Source organism: Gopherus flavomarginatus, chromosome 14 (genome assembly GCF_025201925.1).
Source record: "Gopherus flavomarginatus isolate rGopFla2 chromosome 14, rGopFla2.mat.asm, whole genome shotgun sequence".
Taxonomy (NCBI): domain Eukaryota; kingdom Metazoa; phylum Chordata; order Testudines; family Testudinidae; genus Gopherus; species Gopherus flavomarginatus.
In genome coordinates, this window is record NC_066630.1 from 40947515 (window position 1) to 40964749 (window position 17235).

Consider the following 17235-nt stretch of genomic DNA (forward strand, 5'->3'; position numbering starts at 1 on the left):
CTTAAAGGGAGCTTCCGCCGTTCCCACCAGCTGAAGATCTGGCCCCAAATATAGCAGCTAACAAAGGATTTTCAAAAGAGCCTTTAAGAATCATTTCACATGGGGGTGGGGGATTGGCTGGTTCAGATGGGGGATTGCTGACAGGCCATGAAGTCTTCCCCCCACCTCCCTCCAGGTCTAATCCAGCCTAGATTAGCAGTGAGTGAGCACAGGAAGGCCTTTGTGAAACACACATGGGAGTCTCGATTCAGATCCGCATGGGCAAGGGTACATCATAAATAGCACTGCCGCAACGGGCACCAATCGAGACCCTTGTTGCCAGTCTCTCTGGAGAGCCCAAGGGTTGAATGGGCCTTGGAGACAGAACCATTTCCTCCCTCCAGCACTGACGCAGCGTGCAGAAGCCTGCACTGTCACGGCCTCTGCACTGTACCTGATTTGAGGATAGAGGACTCCGGCTCCAAGTCTGTGGATCTGGCTCTGAATTCCCCTCCACCCCCCTGGATTATTCATCTAGAGAAAACAAGAACCATCTGTCACTGCCTGCATAACTCACAGCCACCAGCTCCCTGATTTTTCCGGGTCAGAAGTCCAGGCAGCCCACCTTGCTGAAAACCCAGCGCGCCGGGTAGACCATGCAAGCGCGAGCCCCGGACGCCCCAAGCAGCCGAGAGGGACATTCCGTCATTCACCTGACGAGAGCTGCGGCTAGCAGCAGCAGTTTCCATTTAACGCTTGTGTGTTTCCAACACAAAAAGACACGGCCTTGAGCAGTGCTGCAGCGCAAGACAAACTCCCGGAGCAGCTCAGAAAGGCCCTAGCTACACTCCAGCCTCCCGCTGGGGAGCCGGCAGCTTCGCCAATAACCGCTCACCTCTACCATAAGGAAGAGTTTGAGCAGAGACGAGCGATATCACAGGAGGTCAGAGGCTCAACCAAAGCCCCGGATGCAATGGAGATCCTTTGGATCTGGAAGGATAGAGCGGGTTCAAAGCTGTCCATAGCACACGGCAGCCTATTGCACAGGATCCCCTGTACAGACATCGTAGGGCAGCGGAGATGATCGCTCAGTGGAAACCAGGTCTGGAGAAGCCAGTGACTTAGCTAAACTCATGGCTCATGTAAAAAGCCACAACACTAATTAATTAGGCCTAATTAACTCAAAGAACTACAGTCCATGGGGCTGTGACTGCCGCTCCCGGTCTGGACCGCCCCAAATACCGGGGAAGCTTGGACCCAGGGCTTCGGTTCGAGCCCATCGCTAATACAGCTGGACTGGCTCTCGCTCACTTCACTATATTGCCAAGGCTTCAAACGGACTGGACTAGCTGACAAGGGGAAGCGACCCCAGGATGTGTAACCTGCCTCCCCTGATCACAACTAGCAGTCTGCTCCGCTGGGAGTGCCACGGTCCCTGAGAAGGGAAATCCTGCAGCTCATCTGACACCACGAGGGGCAAGGCACCAACTGCCTGTTATAATTCCACTGTGGGGGGCCTCAAAGCCTTGGTGGGGGCTCCATTGTGTGACTGCCCCTGCCCCAAAGTGCTGATGCAGTGCCCCGAGCATGGGTCAAACATAGGGGCAGCGAGATGCTGAGCAGCCACTGTGATACGAGTGCTAAGCATTGTGTGCAGCCAACCTGCTGTCCCATACAGCGAGCGCATGAGAATCAGTCAAAGCTGCTTTGTAATAACTCCATGGGCTGCAGGCAACAGACAATTATTAGATGAATCACACACACACACACACCCCAGGCGTTCAAGAATCATGAGTCAGGCCCCCCAAAAATCATGAGACCAGCTGAAAAGCAAGGGCAGTTTGTTTAAAATGCATTTTAAACAATAATAAATGTTGGTTCTTTGTGTTTGCCTTCCCGGGCTGAGCCCAGGTTACCCTTGGGGCACTTTCCCAGCCTGCCCTGGCAGCCGGCAGGGCTACAAAATGAAAGCTGTGGGTCTCATGAAGCCAGGAGCTGGAGATTTAAGAGCACAGCAACCATCAGGCAAGAGCTAGCAGCACTAGGCAGAACCACCACTATCATTTGCAGTACTGTATTGCAGTAAGTACCCAGGGCCCTACGGTGCCAGGGGCTGTACAGACACAGAACAAAGACCATCCTTGTCCTGAAGAGCGTCCAATCTTGGTAACAGCTCACACTGGAGCCTTAGGCCTCGATCCTCAAGGGCATTTCAGCCTGCACTGGGTTTACAACTGCTAGGCTGGGAACTCATCACCGAGCTGACATATTCACACTGCACTGCGCAGACCTGACTTGGGTCCGCCACCTGAGCTGTGTCCACACTGCACTGCGCAGACCTGACTTGGGTCTGCTGCCTGAGCTGTGTCCACACTGCAGAATGACAGGGCTTGGAAAGCTGGACCCGCCTCACAGCAGGACCCACCCCCAGACAGGCTCCTAGGACCTAAGTCCTGAATAACTGCTGATCCGAGTCAGACTGATTTGTGCGTGGACAGAAGGGAGGCTTGAGCTCAACCCTGAGTCAGGGCCCAAGCTGAGCATGCAGCGTGGACATAGGTGCTGAACTGGCCTGGATTTCAATGGGAGTTTGGAACCGCAATGCCTGTGAGGATCCGGGTCCTAGCTCCTCCACTTCCCCACATGAGCTAAAGGAGAACTCCCACCGGTGGCAGCGGAAGTGAATCCTTTATCTCGCCCGGGGCCCACACAAACACAGTCACCCACAGCAAGCACAACACCAGTGCATTGTCCTACCATGGCCCTTCCGTGGAGACAGACATATGGGGAGCAGAGTCCAGCCTGTCTTCCACGCTTACACCAAGCTAGCCAATCTATCCAGCTGGGTATCTGGGTACTTCCAGAGCAGCTGAAGGGACGGCAATAGGATTATTTTCTTGAACACAGGATTTGGCTCAGTCTAATTTAAAAAAAATCAAGAGAAGGAAAATAAGCAAGAACATAGAGAATCTCTCTCTTGCCCGCAGCACCGCCAATGGAAATATTTTCCAAGCCTTTCCATGGAGAGTCAGCGGCTCTTTATGTGCCTCATGGAATATTCCACCAAATTCACTGATTATTAGGGTTTTTTTTTTAAAAATCAACCTAATTAAGGTAAAAGCAAAAAATAAACAACTCTCTCTCCTAGTGACAGCCACAAGGTTGGCAATGCAGCGGCGCTGGGGAACGTACTCTTCAGCAAAGCCAGCTCGCCATGGGCAGCTCTGCCGCATGCCAGAACGTGAAGGCACCAGAGGCCAGCTCTGAAGTCTGGTGGTCGTCTGTGCAATATTTGGAAAAAGAGAGCTTGTGCCAGCCAGGAAACCGGGCTCTGCCGAAACGCTGGATTTTGTAAAAAACATCTAATAGCATGTTCAAAACCCTCAAGCACTAAGACGCGTGGAAGCGATTCTATCGGTTCTAAGGGCTCGGGAAGCTAGCCGGAGTCTGACGACAGCTGTTAATTACAGCACTACTATATCTCTTTGTCTCTGCAACTCAGAGCCTCTGAGTCACATTCCCATTTTACCCAGGGGGAAATCGAGGCAGGGAGCGGGGACGTGATTTGCTCCAGGTTGCACAGGAAGCCAGTGGGAGAGCTGGAATAAGAATCCAGGTGTCCTGAGTTGCAGCCTGATCTATGTTGCCACTCGCACGGCAGCTCCCACCACTAGGTGCCAAAGGACTTGTTTAAAAAACAAAATGAGGAAAAAACTAAAAGAAAAAAATATCCAATCCAATCCAGCTGGAGCAATGGGTTGGCGGGCGCCCACCACCCCAGCCAGGCCCAGAGGTAGAGATCGCAGGGCGCGGGAAGGGCTCACACAGGAGGATACCCCTCGAGGGGAGGGTGCTGTCTAACAGCTAGGCCCCCATGCCAAGAGACCTCCTTGGCTAGCTCGTAGCCCTCCTCTCAGCAGACGGGGGGAGGGCAGAGCAGGGCTGCGGGCTCTCCCCTTTTCTCTGCGCATTCCCAGGCTCCGGGGCATCCTCCCCCCCGACCGGCAATGCACTGGAGTGGGGTTTGTTCTCTCTCCTTCCCAGCTCCAAGCGGCTGTGGTTTTCCAAAGGCTCATTCAGGCAGCCTGCGCCGGGCCCGCGGGCACATCGAGCTGCCTACCCCTGAATGAGGCGGTTGTGCAGGGCACAGAGACATCTCTCTGCACAGTCCCTTCCTCACTGCCAGGGGCAAACAGCAACTCTTTCATCCGCAGATCCCTGGCAGGTCTTGCATCCAGAGCCAGCTCCATGGAACGTGTGAACATCTCCCCTGGGGACTGAATAGTCATGCAGAGCCCGGCCCTCCCCATAGGCCGCAGCAACTGCCACAGCCCTGGGAAAGGCCAGTGGGGCAGCAGGACGAGACCCAGCTCATGCGGGGTCAGAGGGGCAGGACTGGAGGTCAGAGCCCCCAGCAGGGTGGGAAATGGGCCAGGAATGGGGGCTGGACTCTACTCTCTGCCCAGGGATTAGAGGCCGTGGGCCTGGTTTACTGAGACTCCTTAGCCTGCTCTGACTGTCAACGAACCCCACCCTGCCAGGTGCCATCCCGGGTGCTGAGTATGCTCAGGAGCATGGAGGATTGGGCCCCTGCCGCAGGTCCCGCTCAGTTTACTTTTCTCTTCTCCGCTAATCCCGTAAGTGTGAAAATGGGAAGCGCTCAGCTGTGCAGCTAATCCCTTGCCCTGGAGCTGGTTGAGGGTCGGACCGTGGGACCCTGCCTGGCCTGTGTGTTCTGGGGCCCAAACCGTGGGTCAGCATGCGAGGGACTGAGGGCAGCTGGCCCCCGACGGCCGGTCAGTGACTTGCACAATGGAGGCTGGTCTGGTTTCTAGCTGGACAAGTGTCCTCGTCTCTTTGCAGGCACCGTGTGGGCCATGAAGACTGAAGTTCTGCAACCCTGCCTGCGAGCAGCCTGAGCACAAAGCCAGGGTTGTGTCCTGCCTTTTGGCCACGTTGGATATTCCCCCCGTGCCTCTGAGGACAACACGGATCTGTTCCTTCGCATCCTCCTGTGTGCATCGCCCTCACCACCACCACCAGCATGGCTCTGTGCAGAACGCTTCACTTCAGAGGCTTGGAATTTCCCAGCAAGCTTTCTGAGGTTCTGGGGCTTTTTTAGAATCAGGAGGACAATTGCTCTGCCCCGGATTCCTAACAGCTTCAAGGCAGGTCAGACACTGAGCCCAAACTACATGCCAGCGTTCACCCTACAGAGCACAACCCCCCCCCCGCCCCCGCCAAAACGGGAAAATGTACAGCAAAGTTGCCCCCTCCACTTGCTTGGCCGGGGCTGCAGCAAAGATGCGAATGATGCAGAGACTGATGATGCATGCCAGACAGCCTGCAAAAGACATTGCTCCTGAATACAAGCCAGGAGCATGGGACATTGCATGTGCAGGGGATTTGGGATCTTCCTGCTACTAAGGACACAGGCCTCAAGGTTTGCTACAAACAATCCACTCTGCTGTGTTTTCCCATTCCCCTTCCTGCTAGCCCCCAAAGCTATTTTCTCCACCAAGAAGTATCATAATTCAATCTTCCACTAGAGGGAACACCAGCCACTACAGGCCAGACCCTGCCACCCTTGTGGGGTGCTGCAAAGCGACCTTACCACTGCCCTCCAGAGCAGGTGAGGATTCCCTGGTATGCGGAGACTCACGGCTGGCATAGCTGACCAGCCCCTCCTGGGCAAACCCCATCCCATGAAGGAGGCATGCTGGCGGCAGGGCCAGCGTGCACAGCACTCCGGTGCACCTCACCAGCAGAAGTTAGAGCAGCCCACAGGCGGCTCTGACTTGCCTGCAGCAGAGTGAGGGGGTGGCACAGTTTGGCCCCACAGCCAGCCCCAGCTTTGGAGGAGACATAAAGGCAGCTTAGAGCCACCACCGCGACCAATGGGCTGTCAGCAATGCCGAGCCCAGGCAAGGCCCCAAGTGAATGCCCAGCAGTTCACGGAACGGCCCAGCACTTGAGGCTCCATGGGTGGGTGCGTGAGGCTGCCGGACAGACAAGCACAAGAGGATGAATTTCACGGCGCCGTGCGTGAGAGGAATCCTGGGAGGGGAGCGCGCCACGGGCGGGGACGGTGTCAATAAACATGCATGAAATTAAGCAAGACTTTGGCTTACTACAGTAGTGGGGTTTGGGGCCCTTGCAGGGCCCTCTGTGGGGCTGAGGAGGGAATGGCCACTTGGTCACCCAGGGTTTACTGGCAGACTGGCCGTAATCCCACACTGTGTGGCTGGGCTTTGCCTCTTCTGGCTCTAAACCAGTACGTTTCAAATACAACATTTACTTCTTTAACCAGCACAAAGCTCCAGCAGGCAGTGGAGCTCCCAGCCGAACTCCTACTGGGCCCACTCTCAAAGCTCGGCCTGAACCTCTCTGCAGGTCCTCAGCTGGCTTATTTCCTCAGCTCTCCATCCCCCCAGTGATTCCCGGCTTGACCTGCTGCTTGTACGAGGAGGAGGGAGGGAAGTGAGGAGCAGTGGGACAAGATTAACCCAAGGACAATTGCAGAGGTACAGTTATGACAGCCTCTGTGTGGGTCTGGCCCCAAAGGCCTCACCAGAGATCCAGCCCACTCAGCCAGTTCTCCAAAGGGAAGTGGTGGGAGTGACACCGTGTGGGGCATTTCAGAGAGGGCTGGGGGAACAGGATGCTGTGGGGATGTACAAAGCCTTGGTCAGGGCAGGGCTGCACCCCCCAAACAATGGAGCTCCCGTCACATCCCCGTCTTCCCCCATGGAGCCACCAGGCCTCAGGTACACACATGGCGAGCAGGTCCCCCCGCTTAGCCCATGCTCAGCTGAGCTGGCATATTGCCTTCTTTGAATCCCTTAACCCCTCTGATAGGTTTTAAAGGTCAGGCTTGACAAAGCCCTGGCTGGGATGATTTAGTTGGGGTTGGTCCTTCTTTGAGCAGGGGGTTGGACTAGAAGAGCTGCCCAGACGATTTAGGTGACCTGGGGCAAAGCAATTTTGGGGGCCCCTTCCAAAAACAAAGTTGCAATACTGTAGAATACTATATTCTTTTGGGGGGCCCTGTGGAGCCAGGGGCAAATTGCCCCACTTGCCCATCCCCCTGCTGGGCAGCCCTGTGGACTAGATGACCTCCTGAGGTCCCTTCCAACCCTGATATTCTATGATAGGTCCTTCCCATTCCCCATGCCCACCACACCGCCAGACAGGCTGTTCCTGGGGCATGGCTAACCTGGCTAGATGCAGCAAGGACCCGAGTGCTAGCCCTGGGGAGCGCAAAGACATTCCGAGAAGCAGCCTAGTTTGGGGGGTTCTTTCACAGACCTCCTGAGCCTCACCCACTGCTTCCCCACCAGCCTGGCCCAGGGAATCGGCGACTCGGGAGCGGAGTCAGGGTGCCTGGGATAATTCGCCGTGCTGCCACTGACCTACTCTGGGCAAGTCATAGCACCACTCTGTGCCATGACTCAGTTTCCCCATCTACAGTAGAGGGATAATGCCATTTACCAACCAACATAAAGCGCTGTGAGATTGGCAACCAAAACAAGGTCTATGGAGACAGTGTGGGCTGGTGGGCCAGGCACTGGATTGGGTCAGGAGAGACGTGCACTATTCCTTGTTTGGCTTGTAACCATGGGAAAGTCCCTTGCATCTCTGCTTCCCCTCCTGTCCCGCATCTCTCTCACCAAGTTAGACTGCAAGGCCCAGATCCACAGAGCTAGTCAAGCATCTAACGCCCACTGAAATCAACCACTGGGCATGGTGGGCGTTTGGTGCCTAGATACCAGTCAGGCCTACACTCTCTGAGGCAACGCCTATCTCTCACTATGCGTTTGTACAGCCCCTTGCACAGTGGGGACCTGATTCATGCTGGAGGCTCTAGAGCTAGTGTCAGACAAACAATCACTGAGAGCAAAGTACGGGAGGCCCAGGTCAGAGAGCGGGGGGACTGCAGATGGACCCTCCCGGGCTGAAGCAGTAACGGCATTTGTCAAGAACATCCACATCAGTGGGAATGGAGGGCCTGGCACGGGAAGGGTCACCTGTTATTAGAGAGAAGGAAGAATGGAGACAGAGGGGCCTGGAGAAACCTGGGTATGTCCTGAATGATGCAATTTAATGCAGGGAAAACGCAAGCGAGGTGAAGCCTGGGGAGGAAAGTAGGGTCACAAGAGCGTGAGCAGGATCAGGGTGGCTGGGAACTTGCAAACCGCTGCTCGGTGCCTGGTAGCAGGAAGAGAAGTGCACGCTGAAGGAGTGAGCCGAGGGAGAGGTTTGCTCCCACTAGAAAACAGAGCAACCTGGAGGGAAGGTGACCGATCCAAATGAAGGTGTAGAGCAAGCTGGGTCAAACGGGCTCGCAGCCACAAAGAGAAGCAGGGGATGGGAGCGGAAACAGAGCTGGACACGGCCACAGACACTGAAGTGACTCTCTCCCGGACCAGGGTGGGTGCAGCTGGAGCCAGGGCAGTGGCCACAGGCTGGAGTTCCCTCTTGGCCATGCCCTTGACCCCAGACTCTCTCGCTCACGGGTCTCCATCTCCACTCCCCCTTGCTGGCTTGGTGCCAGCACTGTGCAGGCCCTCTTTGCTTAGTGGTCTTCAAACTCTGCCTTGACTAGGAGTCACGTGCCTCGGGCAGCGATAGCCTATCCCTCGGGGGTGTCTACACTGCATTGCAAACCCCGTCTGTGGGACCCGCTCTTGCACATTCAGGGTTTCCCATCCACAGTGCATTGCAAACAGAGGTTACAGTTACTGGACCCGGATCTCCCAGTCCTGCTAATACGTCCATACTACACTGTGCAGACCTGACTGGGGTCTGTGGCTTGAACTGCGCCTAGACACAGCTTGGCCCCAAGTCACGAGGGGGTCAGATCCCTTCTTGGATGGGATCTAGGACCTGGGTGTGGACTGACCTGAGTCCGACAGACTTGTGGGAGGCTTGGGCTCAAACCTGAGGCTGAGCCCAGGTTTATAAAGCAGCAAAGCCAAACGCTGGGCTGCTCTGCGGCACCCTCCCTCGCCCTCCAAAGCTAAGAGCACAAGGAAGAAGATCCGGGAACCGTGCAGAGGAGAAGGGCGGTGGCTCGCGGGGGACTGAGGATCCCTCGGCAAGTGCAGCAGTTGGAGCAGAGTCTCACACGTTGCTTCACATGAGCCTGGCTCCCGGCTGGCTGAACGCGGGTGTGGAACCACTCCGCGGGGATCCAACCCAACGTGCACGGAGAGGGCTACCTCCTGAATGACAGCAGCTGAGAGCAATCACAAGGATCAGTCACCATTGGTGACCAATCAGGTCACACATGCAAATCTCAGCTTCCTGATTGGCCCATCAGAGGTGAATAACAGTGTTTTGCAGCCCCATTGGCTTCATTGCCTGCTCAGAATATTAATTTAAAACAAAGATTCTTCCTCCTGAGACAATCATGGGCCATACTGGAGCGACTTCCAGCGGACACCATCCAAATGTCTGTAACCATCCTAATGCAGACGCTGGCTTCGTGTTTGATCAACATCGAGTTTCCATGGAAGCAGTCACTGCCCTCAGTTTTGCATGGGTCAATATTTGCCTCCCAGGGCCAATGAACCTTAATGTTCAACTCCACAGAAGTCAATAGCCACATACTAAGCAGAAATGGCCTGGCTCGGCGAATCAGAGCCAGGGGAACTTGGACATTCACTGACTTTCATCCAGCTGTCGCAGCTTGAATCAATTCTTGGTGACTACGAGATGCAAACTCTGGTGCTGTGATTGTTGGCAGTGTGCAGCTAGCTAATCAGAGTGCTGAGATTTGCATCTCAAATGGTCGTTAATTGGAATGCAGTTAGCAATTGTACAATATGCAAATCCCAGTGCGCTTGCTATTAAGTGCACTAATTGCAGGATCTGTGCTGTATGCAAATCCTGGAGCTCTTACCTTCACCCATATGCCCACAACAAACATGGCCACTGTAATGCCCCATCCCATCCAGCTGACAGCGGAGAGAACATCTCATCTGAAATGTTGGGTCTCCAGACAATGTAATCCCAGAGACCTTTTGCGATAGCAACAACCTGAGCAGTGTCCCCTGGGCACGTCCTGCTTACAGGCGTCCATGTAGCCCCAGTCCAGTTATCTTGTAAACACGAAGCGCCTTGCATTCATCACTCGCTTGGTACAGCTCTCTGGCTTCAGATCTGCCCTCCTGTCATGAGGACTGGGAGGAGGAGCGGTGCTCGGAAGGGGGCAGCATGTTATAAAACTCTCCCCCTGCATGGAGCACTAATACCTGCAGTCTTCAGGCAAAAGCCAGGGACGTGGCAACCATTTTGCATAGTAGACCTACCGGAGATGTTGATATAGGGTTGATCGGCGTGATCCAGTGGAGAGGGTACTGGAGTGGCTTGTGAAGACCTGGGTTCTATTCACCGCTCGGTACCTCAGTTTCCCTCCCTGGCCTCTGCCTGTCTATTTAGCGAATACGAGAGAGACCCTGTCCCAAAGAGCCTACACTGCGTTTGCACAACACGGCCCTGATCTCAGCTGGAGCCTTTAGTGACTATTATAATAGCAACACTAACAGGAGCCTGGGCCTCTCTTAGCTGTGTATAACCCCCGGGGGAAGCACATGGGTTTCAGAGCGGGAAGGCCCAGAGAAGGTCCCAGCTCACACCATCTGTGCTAGTGTGTGTGGTTCTGCAAAGCAGCAGGCTGGCTGGGAACTCACCTGCAGGAGCGGTGGGGCTGAGGAACGGTAACAGAGCTGCATTGGCTTTGGGATACACAGATGGGGAGAGGATTTCCCATCATCTCACATGCAGCCTGCGTGTTCCATAGCTGGGGCCAGAGGGTATTTAGGGGTGTGTACGTGCAGCTGGAAAGCCGACTTACCCCTCCGACAAGTTATAAACAACAGCAGCGGTAGCAAGCCAGCATAAGGTAACGCAGCCTTTATCCTCCAATGGCATCTCCACAGACCCTCATGCTGTTCACACAAAAGGGTCAAGGGAAGGCCCTTCACACACGTGCTAAGCCAGAGACGCCACGATGGGCCGTGAGATCAGTCTGGCTTTCTCTGCGTGGAGCGGACACCACCGCTGAGTGTGGCAGGGATGCTATCATGTGGTCTCTATGGGGTGTGCACGTACACAGCGCATCCATACTGCACCTGAGGGGCGAGTCTGTGCTTGTGCTATTGCACACACACACAAAGCACCCGAATACCCACCGGGCAGTCTCTGCTCTCGGTTTGCCTCCCAGGTGTGGGGAAAAGCCTGGCACGGTCTGTTCACAAGCCGTAAGAACCCGCCTCACTAAAGCAACTGCCACTCACAGCCTTTGTCAGCCAGACGCCAGAGAGCAGCTGACTTGCAGAACCACAGGAATCAGAGCTGGAAAACAGCCATTAAATCAGAGCGTCTGTTCCCTTCGAGCCAATGCAGCGCTGTCCCTACATCCAGCGCTCTGCCCGGTCTGGCTTGAAGTGACTCAGGCAATGAGTCTTCCACCACTCCCCTGACAGACAGTCGCATGCTCTGCTAGACAGTAGGGGCTTTGTTGGGCAAACGTTGTTCCAGCCCTTCAGCTGGTTTCCTTGTGCTCCATCTCCTCCCAAGGTCCTGAGCGATGTCCCTTGGCCCAGCCCAGTCAGGTCCTCTTGCTCCTTGGGGAGAAGAGCAGCCAGGTAGCAGCATGGATGTGCCTTTAGTCCAGATACACTTGGGTAGTTCTTCTAATCACCTCCCCCAGCTCTTGGGTGCTTCGAGCGCCTTTCAGTTAGTCCACACCTAGGAGCGCCCCCCGGCAACTGACAGCCAGGGCTGGGCCAGCCCACAGCAGAGGCAGAGTTTCTGTTCGAGCTCTGTGCCAAGCCCACCACGTGACACAAAAATGTGCCCGGGAAATGTTATTTCAAGACTCTGAGAGAGTGATGCCAGCCCCGCCCTGGCAGGCACACCCCCGTACCACCCCAAATAAGCAGGGGGCAGCAGCCCTCGAGTGGGAAGCATTACCCCCAGGGAGGGGATTCACCACAGCTGGACCCTGGCCACTCCTGAGCCCTGCAGCCAAATGACTTGGCATGCCTCCCCACAGGGGGCAGCCCCCATGTGCCCCACCACTGGCGCTGGGCCAGCGCCCAGAGGGGGAGCAGGTGCCCACAGGAGGCTGCTGTTCTGGGAACACTGACCGTTCTGCCTGGCACTGCGTACAAAGTGAGGCCATGGTGCAAGGCAGGGCCCTGGAGGCCATGTGGATACCAGACAGAGAGAGCCAGAAGAGCAGCCAAATTCCTCCTCATGGCAGGGGCTCCTGCTGAGCTGTGAGTAACCACCCATCGGTGCCCGGGGGGGAGGGGGCACCTGCAGTGCTGTGCCGGGGTGCCAGAGGGCATAGGAAAATGCAGAGCCTTGTGGTCTCTTCCTCCCTCTATCCCCTCTGACACACACCCTGCTCCCCCTGCTTCGGCACAGCGCCTCCAAACAGGCGAGCTGCCTTTCTCGGAGCCCAGGACAGGCGGGAGAGAGAGAAGGGCGAGTCCCTCTGTGCAGGAATGACGCATTCCCTGCTCCACTGCCTCAAATCCCCTTGGGAACTTGGCTCCTTCCAGCTATTCACCACGAGCCACCTTTCTGCCACTAGCCTGGGAGAGAGCGCCAGGGGCATCTCCCCTCTCAGGCTGCCATGAGCCAATCTAACTAGAAACACCCAAGGGTCCTGGCGATGGAGGAGAGCTGGCGTGGCTGGTTCCAGGGGTCCCACCTTACTTCCCTGCGCTCAGCTTTGGAAAACCTTCCCTCGGCTCCCCCAGAGCATACAGCTCCGGGGTGCAGGTACCACGCTGCCCTGCCTGCCTACCTAGTCTGCTCTGCAAGACATCGTGGTGTAAACGGCTCCCAGTGCCCCACGTTCATTGCCTCTCACTGCCTGCAGCTCGGATGATACGAAAGAAGCCGGCTCTCCCAGTGGCCAGGCCTGCAGCTCATCCTGTGAGTTTTCCTGCTCACACAGTAGCACCTGCAGGCCTGTTATCCTCTCGGGTCAACTCAGGGCTGTGCAGATGGGTACCCAGGTATAACGGAGCAGCACCCAGCAGACAGCTCTGGTGCTCCTGCAGTCCGGCCTGGAACCCAGCTCACCTCCCCAACCCCCCAGCCCCAGGTCAGCTCCTATGGGGCTGGCTGGAGTCGCACGCAGCAGAACAATCCCCACTGCACGGGGCCCTATGCCAAGCCAGCCAGTGCTAGACGGCCTGTCTTCAGGGCAAAGCTGCACTTGCAGCATTCGGACAAGCCTGGTGCCCCTCGCACCCACTCCCCAACTGAGCTCAAGTTTCCCGTGGAGCATGGGCTGCTCCAGCGCTCAGCCCCATGGCCAGTGTGGGGAAAGGGCACAGTGCAGTGGGAGGGAGAAGCAGGCTGGAGCTGGCCCAATGCAGATCTTAGCCTACCAGGTAGGCACAGAAGAGACCGGCCTGATGGGTCTAAACCCGGAGCTCTTCCACAGTGAACTGACCGAGGGGTGCAGCCAATTCCTGAGCCCTGTCAGGCAGCTGAGCCGGCCTGCGGCATTGCAATTCACCCACCCCGTGCTGGAGAGCAGGGAGCCCAGCAGGGTGGTGGGCAGGGGGGCCTGGAGGCAGAGAAAATACACCCAGAGCTAGGGGCGGCCAGGGGAAAGAGAGATGGACTCTCAAGGCCGGGAGCATCTCGAAAGCTGGCAAGGAGGGTGCACAGGAACCAGCAGGCTACTGAAGCTGTGGAGGTTTGGCTTTAGCTTCCCAACTGGCACCTCTCTCTCTCTCTCTTTGAAGACCCCAGAATCCCTCCAGCAGCTACAGGCAGCCCTGGGGAAACACCAAGGATGACCTGTCAGGTCTCTCCTGCTCCAGCAGCACTTGGTAACAAGGTGCCTCTGAACCAACGGCTGCATTTGTCCAGGCAGCCCAGAACTCTGCACAGCAAGGGACAGACAGACAGGCATTGGGGCAGGGGGCCGAGGTGGCAACCGGCCAGTTGTACTGCTTGCCAGGCTAGCGGGACATAGGAGCTCGGACAGTGCGGGGGGGGGGAGGGGCACACGGTCCAACCTCTGTCCCACAAATGCAGTAAAAAATACAATCCACTTGCTCAGCCCATCCACCCCACTGCCCACAGGAGCCCCACAGCAAAGTGAGCCAGGGAAGACCAATGTAGTGCGGTGCCCTCTCCTCAGTCAGCTAGTTGGGGCCACTGAGGCACTAGCTGGACTGCGCTCTGAGCCAGGCTGGCCATTCTGACCTGCCTAGGTTTGAAAGTGGCCAGATCCCAGGCTAGCCGGCCCTGGGGGCAGCAGCTGGGCATGCAAATGGTTGACACCCAGACAGTCCCTCAGTGCTTGAGAATGTTATAGGCCGACATGACTGACTGGCTTCTCACAGCCCCCTGTTCTCAGTGTGGGAATTAACCACCAATTGGTTAACGTCCCGCCAGGCGACCCTGACCTGGATGCAGGCGTGGGACCCACGGCCCTCAGCACTGCAGGCCAGAGTGGGGCTCTCCCAGGTACGGGACAGAACCCTGGGATCTGCGCTACACCCCGCTGCCCCAGGGCCGTCCCTTCAGCATCCTGCGGCCTGCACCCCCAGGGCAGTTAACCGATTTCCCCCCGGCCTTGCCAGTGACAGCACTGGCCGGGCTCGGGGCTCCTCCAAACACCCCAAGTGGATGATCCCAGAGCCACAATCCGCAGCCCCTTGGCAGGGAAATCAGAGCCAGGTCGGGCTGGAAAGAGCTGGAGAACCCCCCAGGCCAGCCCCCGGCTGAGGCAGGACCAAGGGAACCCAGAGATGTTGCGCCTTGAGAACATTCAGCCCATTCTCTCTCTTCCCCCCAAGCCAGCGCTAAGCCCGATGTCAAGTGTCCCCCCAGGTCCCGAAGCGAGTCCTCAGGTGAGCTCCCGGGGACTCCAGGCTGCGAGGAACGGGCCGGTTGGGTGCCCGCTCCCCGGCAGTGCGCGGAAAGGCAGCGGTCCGGCGCGCTGCTCTGGGGCCCCTTCCGCGAGGGGCCAATCCGGAGTAAAGCCCCAAGGGGCCGAGGAGCTGCTCAGCGCTCCCGCAGCCTGGCTGCGGATTTTGTTTTTCAGTCAATATTGTTTACCGGGTTTCCAGCGCCGCAGACCCACCCGCCTCCCTTTCCCTGCCGGGGATCGGAGGCAGAGGAGATGTCCCGCTGGCTGGAGGTTTCTGACTGGGGGGGGGGGGTCCTTACCTTCATGTCATTGACGATGGCTTGGAAAAGGCCACCCAGGGCCCCGCACTCCTTTTCCACCGTCTCCATAATCAGCAAATCCCAGCGCGCCCAGCCCGGGGGGAATCGGGGGCGATCGTGCAATCCTGGGGCGGGGAAAATCCCCCGGGGAAACCACCAGAAACCGGGGCAGCCTTCAGGAGCGCTTCGGCTTCCAGCTCCTCTCCCTGGGCTCCAGACTGGGACTAAAGCAACCCCCCGCCGCAGCCAGACCGCGGCGCTTCCAGGCGAGCCGCGGCTCGGAGCGAAGTGAAGCGAGCTCACGCCTGCTCCTTTTGTCGGGCACTTTCACCGCCGGGCAGCGGCTCCGCGCCCCAGGGCCGAAGCGAGCCCCCCTTCCGCAGCCATCGGGGGGTCCGGGATCCGGGGAGCGGCTGCGATGCCCATGCACGGCCCCCGCCCCCAGCCCAGGGCTGCCCGGAGCCGGCTGGAGCGACGCAAAATGGACCCGCTGCTTCGTGCGCTGCGCCGGGCGCCGTGTGGCTCGGAGCGGGCAGCGGAGGCGCTGTAACCCGAGAGGCGCCGCGGTCACATGGGCGGGGAGGGACCGCGCGGGGCGGGGGGTGCCCGGCGCCGCAAGCCGAGGGGGTTTGCTCCGGGGATGGGGCCCTGGGAGTGTCACCCCCCCCCCAGTGCACGTGGGCGGGGTTTGGTCCAAGGCCGCTGCAGCTCCTGCCTCTTACCTCCAAGGTGCGGCGGGGAGGGGCGCAGCTGGTTATTTTAGGGCTGAATGGAAGCGCACCCGGGTGACCTTAGTCCCGTGGCAAGCTGCAGCCAGCGGCGGGCAGCCCCACGGTGAAGGCCAGGAGAGCCTGCAGGGCCTAGTGCTGACTGAGAAGTAGCCCCTGCCCCCAGGAAGGGGCTGATTGCACTGGGCCACCCGCTCCTGTCCAGGAGCAGGGGATCTGCTAAGCCTTGGAGTGTCTCTTATTAGCCACTTGGGAGCGGGAAGCCTGCAGCCGCAGCCACGAGGGTGGGGGGCAGCCGCAAACACTAGGTCAGGGTTCCAAATTCTTGGTCAAGTTTTAAGCAAGGTCCAGACTCCAGAGAAAATAATGAAAAACAACCAGTAAAAAAGATTGATGGGTCCATTCAGAAGCACCGCGTGGCTGGCTTTGGCCCACTGCCTGCCTCAGGCCTACTCCTGCACTGAGTCAGGCAGCGTGTGCTGCTTATCAGAAAATTAGCTGTGGTCTCCTCCTGAGGCCTCTTCCAACCCTGATCATCAATGATTCTAGGATTACGGTTGAAAGAGGCCTCAGGAGGTATCTAGTCCAACCCCCTGCTCAAAGCAGGACCAACACCGACGAAATCATCCCAGCCAGGGCTTTGTCAAGCCGGGCCTTAAAAACCTCTAAAGATGGAGAATCCACCACCTCCCTAGGGAACCCATTCCAGTGCTTCACCACTCCCTGAGTGAAAAAGTTTTTCCTAATATCCAACCTAAACCTCCCCAACTGCAACGTGAGACCATTACTCCTTGTTCTGTCATCTGGCACCACTGAGAACAGTCTAGATCCATCCTCTTTGGAGTCCCCCTTCAGGTAGTTGAAGGCTGCTATCAAATCCGCCCTCACTCTTCTCTTTTGCAGACTAAATAACCCCAGTTCGCTCAGCCCCCTAATCATTTTCATTGCCCTCCGCTGGACTCTCCAATTTGTCCACATTCTTTTTGTAGTGGGGGCCTAAAACTAGACCCAATGCTCCAGGTGTGGCCTCACCAGTGCCAAATAGAGGGGAATAATCACGTCCTTTGATCTGCTGGCAATGCCCCTACTAATACAGCCCAAAATGTCGTTGGCCACCTTAGCAACAAGGGCCCACTGCTGACTCATCAAGAGGAAGCAAGGCCCTGACTGTGCAACATCTTGTACCAATCACTGGGGAGTTTTGTAGGTGTGAAGATCCTCTGCTAATACAAATGCTTGAGAACGTGCAAGCCCTTTGGTAGCCCAAGCCTCAAATCAACCAAAGAGGGGAAAGAGTTCCCACTGATGTTCCCTA

General features: G+C 57.2%; 1 protein-coding gene across 7 annotated transcripts in view; it reads right to left on the reverse strand.

Moving 5' to 3' along the window:
- Window positions 1–15600, reverse strand: part of MTSS2 (MTSS I-BAR domain containing 2) — an 83341-nt gene extending 67741 nt beyond the window's left edge. Inside the window, exon 1 of one of the 7 annotated variants that reach the window (XM_050922370.1) lies at window positions 15193–15600. In XM_050922370.1, the coding sequence (XP_050778327.1) occupies window positions 15193–15261 (69 nt within the window). In that variant the 5' untranslated portion in view covers window positions 15262–15600. The remainder of the gene's footprint in view (window positions 1–15192) is intronic. The other 6 variants (XM_050922371.1, XM_050922369.1, XM_050922372.1 and 3 more) reach the window with 6 other exon arrangements.
- Window positions 15601–17235: the final 1635 nt, after the last annotated feature.